This window comes from Myotis davidii, unplaced genomic scaffold, assembly GCF_000327345.1.
Source record: "Myotis davidii unplaced genomic scaffold, ASM32734v1 scaffold16, whole genome shotgun sequence".
Taxonomy (NCBI): Eukaryota; Metazoa; Chordata; class Mammalia; order Chiroptera; family Vespertilionidae; genus Myotis; species Myotis davidii.
This window is the reverse complement of record NW_006287821.1, coordinates 736,729-740,390: the sequence shown is the minus strand read 5'-3', so window position 1 is coordinate 740,390 and position 3,662 is coordinate 736,729. Positions and strand designations below refer to the sequence as shown.

At 42.5% G+C, this 3,662-nt stretch overlaps 1 protein-coding gene across 1 annotated transcript; it reads left to right on the top strand.

Moving 5' to 3' along the window:
* Nucleotides 1-659: 659 nt before the first annotated feature.
* RETNLB (resistin like beta) lies at nucleotides 660-2,449 on the top strand. The gene is made up of 4 exons (XM_006759569.2): nucleotides 660-726; nucleotides 887-1,038; nucleotides 1,528-1,602; nucleotides 2,185-2,449. Exons 2-4 carry the CDS (start codon nucleotides 912-914, stop codon nucleotides 2,310-2,312), a joined length of 330 nt encoding a protein of 109 aa, XP_006759632.1. The 5' UTR covers nucleotides 660-726; nucleotides 887-911; the 3' UTR covers nucleotides 2,313-2,449.
* Nucleotides 2,450-3,662: the final 1,213 nt, after the last annotated feature.

The window sequence follows — 3,662 nt, the reverse complement described above, 5'->3', positions numbered from 1 at the left end:
TCTCCCACATTACAATGTAGTCTCAAGAGCACAAGGACTTGGCCTGCTCAGGATCTCTGCTGACAATGTGATACCTGCCACCTCGTGACCGTGACGAGACAAGAGATCAAAGATGAAAAGCCAATAAACTGAGGCTGGCGGAGAAAAGGGAGAAAAGATCAGATTGGTAATGACCCTGTTGAATCTCCAAAAGAGCCTTGGAATCATGCACCATTCTTCTGGTTAAGTAAACAGTATGCTTCCTTGTTTGTACAATACGGGCCATCAGATTTCTACTTTCCAACAGCTGGGATTAGCCAGGGACAATAAAATGATGTCTTAACAGGTGATGAGTAGAGCCCTCACTCAGCAGACCATAAAGTAAGCTTTTCCTGATTAAAAAAAAAACACAACAAAACAAATGGCCTGTAATCCAGGGCAGTCAACAGAAATTCCATGTGCCAGCCTTATCAGATTGCCAAGAAGAAAAGAGAGGGAAGAACAGGAAAGCCAGATAATTCCCCTTGGCACTAGAGAAGCAGAACAAAGACAGCCAGTGTTTACCAAGGACAAACTGAAGATCATCACTGTTGTGTGCACTCCCCAGTTGGCAGCGTCTCTGAAAATGTACTAGAGAATGTGTTTGCATGTGTGTACACGCTTGTGTGTTAAGCGGTACCCAGGCTATAAAACATCCTTGCCTGAAGGATGTTTGCAGACCTTTGCAGACCTTTTCTGAGCTTTCTGGTGAGTGAATCTTCTCTGCAGCCACCTTCCCTGCTTCTCCAAACTACTTAGAGAGATCCAAACTCCATCCGGACACTGCCATTTCTCCACGTTCTCTTCTCCCTTCCTTCCCAGCACACAGGCTCAGAGATCTCAGCTTTTTTCCAATCTTTCCTCCCAGCTCCAGGATACTGCCTTTCCACAAAATGAAGCCTACCCCTTGCAGCCTTCTCATGCCCATCCTCCTTCTCCTGCTGATGAGCGCAGGGAGGACTCAGCAGTCCTTAGACGCCATTGTGGATGAAAAGATAAAGGATGCTCTCCAAGGTTTGGGTAATGGACTAGAATTGGAGGAAGTGGGACAATAACCCCTGATCATGCCTCCTGCTCCTAGCTTCTCTGCTGTCCCATCCCTGAAACTCAATCTCTAATCACTCCACTCAAGCCCAAGATTCCTGCCCAGCGCTTTCCCACTCCCCCGTCTCCTTTTGGGCTCCTGGCTAAAAGTTCAAGTTTCCTTGATACAATGAGATTGATGGTGATGATGATGAGGGGGGAGAGGAGGAGGAGGAGCGTAATAATTTATGAACACTCATTATGAATGAGGTATGATGAAAAGCTTTACACAGATTACTTCAGTTAATTTTCACTTTCTGAGGTAAGTACAATTATTACTTTCATTTGAAAAATTAGAAAACTAAACATTAAAACTAGTTAATCGCCTATTCATGAACACAGGGACATATGTGAGGAAGAAGGAGATTAAGGAGGGCATTATGGGAAACAGGTCATGGGCAATACCCCTTCTTCTCTCCTACTCAGAGTGCAATCCACCTCCCCCAAGGATCTCATGTACCAGTGTCACCAACTCTGGCAAACTGTCCTCCTGCCCTTCAGGTGAGTAATTCCATAAGGAGGGATGGTGGGTAAGATGCCCTGTGCTCTCCCCTGTCCATCCACAGCTGAGTAATGACTCCTGGCTCCCAGAGATCACTTACCCATTCTCATTTCCCTTAAGGAAGCTACTGAAGAATCTTGGGTTTCCGCCTCTTCCCTCCCCACCTTTCTTTCATGACCTGATATAGGAGCCCTTCCTCTTAATTGTCCTGTTATAGTCCTATCACCTACCAAGTCCCCTGCCAATTATTTCCCTTTTTCAATCTATTGCCCTATTTCAATGGTTAGAGGCACCAGCACAGAGGTGAATTTATCATGAATGTGAGGGAACAGAAGTCCCTAGGCCCCTCACTCTCACAGATCTCCTCCATGGCCATATACCTGAATGTGTTATTTTATTAAAGAGGACTTTCACAATTGAATTAACTATAGAACCCACAAAACCTAGATCTATTCCACCCACCCCCGCTTTCCCTCTGAAATTCGTCATATATATTTTTGATGTTACCACTCTGGCTTAGGACTCCTCTAGCCTCTCAAAATCTCAGGGCTCTGACCTCCATGTCTCATGTGCCCATGCAGGGACTTTTGTCACCGGCTGTGCTTGTGGTTATGGCTGTGGTTCCTGGGATATCCGAAGGGAAACCACCTGTCACTGCCAGTGCAGCGTGGTAGACTGGACCACTGCCCGCTGCTGCCAACTGGTCTGAGAAGGAGGATGAAAACCCCATTGTGTGACCATGACGGCAATGAAACCAGGACCCCACACAGGAAACATGACTCAAAGTGTCCCTTTCATTTGTTATAACCCTGCTTCTTAGGTAATAAAGGCAATTTTTGCATCTAACTGTGTATGCATATATATTTAAATTTATCTTTATTGTTAAAAGTATTGCAGATGTTCCCTTTGTGTTTTTTTCCCCACTGACCCCCTCCACCCTGCACCACCCCTCCCAGGCCTTCAGCACATTATTGCCTGTGTCCATGAACAATGCATATATGCATATAAGTTCCCCAGCTAATCTCTCCCCACCCACCCTCGCCTTCCCTCTGAAATTCATCATATATATTTTGATGTTACCACTTCTGGCTTTGGACCCCTTTAGCCAGAAAATGTTTCTAGCATCCCAACTACTCCATCTTAGCAAGAATTAGGAAAAATATGAGGAAAACGGGGAAAGCTGAGATGGGTACTCCAGTTCTTTTATTATTTAACAAAAGGATAATGACTTTGTGCCAGGTATTTTGCTTGGTAGTAGAGGTAAAAAGAAAGAAAATAATACATTTTCCCTTGTGGACCTCACCAGCTAACATGGTGGGCTCCAAACTAGGTGCTGGCTGACTTTCCAAGTTGAAGGCTGATAAAGGCAGTTTTACAATAATCAACTTCTAGATTTTTTATTTGTGTATGTACTGTTCCCTAAATTTTGTGCCAAGATGTCCTTTAATCAAGGTGATAGTTTGCCATTGTGTTTCTCCCCCATAACAAAATGAAAACAAGCCCTTACCTGTCACCAAACCTTCCATGATTCATTGCCCTGGGTTATAAAAAATCTGTTGAATGTCAAAAAATGATTCAAAATACAGTGCCAATGTTGAGTGATTCAGTGACTGGATGACAAGTGTTTTACAAGTTAGGAAGCTTTCAGGTTTTTACTCAATAGTGGAGGAGGACACGATCCAGTTATCAGTGGATAGGCCACCAAAAAATAACTTTTAATAGTAAGTTGCTGTGTGATTTTTAACTAATAATTCAAATGGAAGTCAAACAAATTGAACAACAATACTATAATAAAATTTCTTCTTCCTACATACGTAATTATGAAGTAGTCTCAAAGCTTATAATTATGAGGGAAGAAAATAGGAATACAAACTTTATTTCTCTCTAGGATTATTTATTCATGGGTATGTAAAGTACTTGGGGAAAAGTAGCCTCATCACTCTCATTTAAGAAATACATTTACAAAAGATGCCATTTATGTTTATCAATTACTTCTCAAATTTTCTTATGTTTTGTTCAATTGTATATTATTAGTCATTGCAATAATTAAAATGTACTC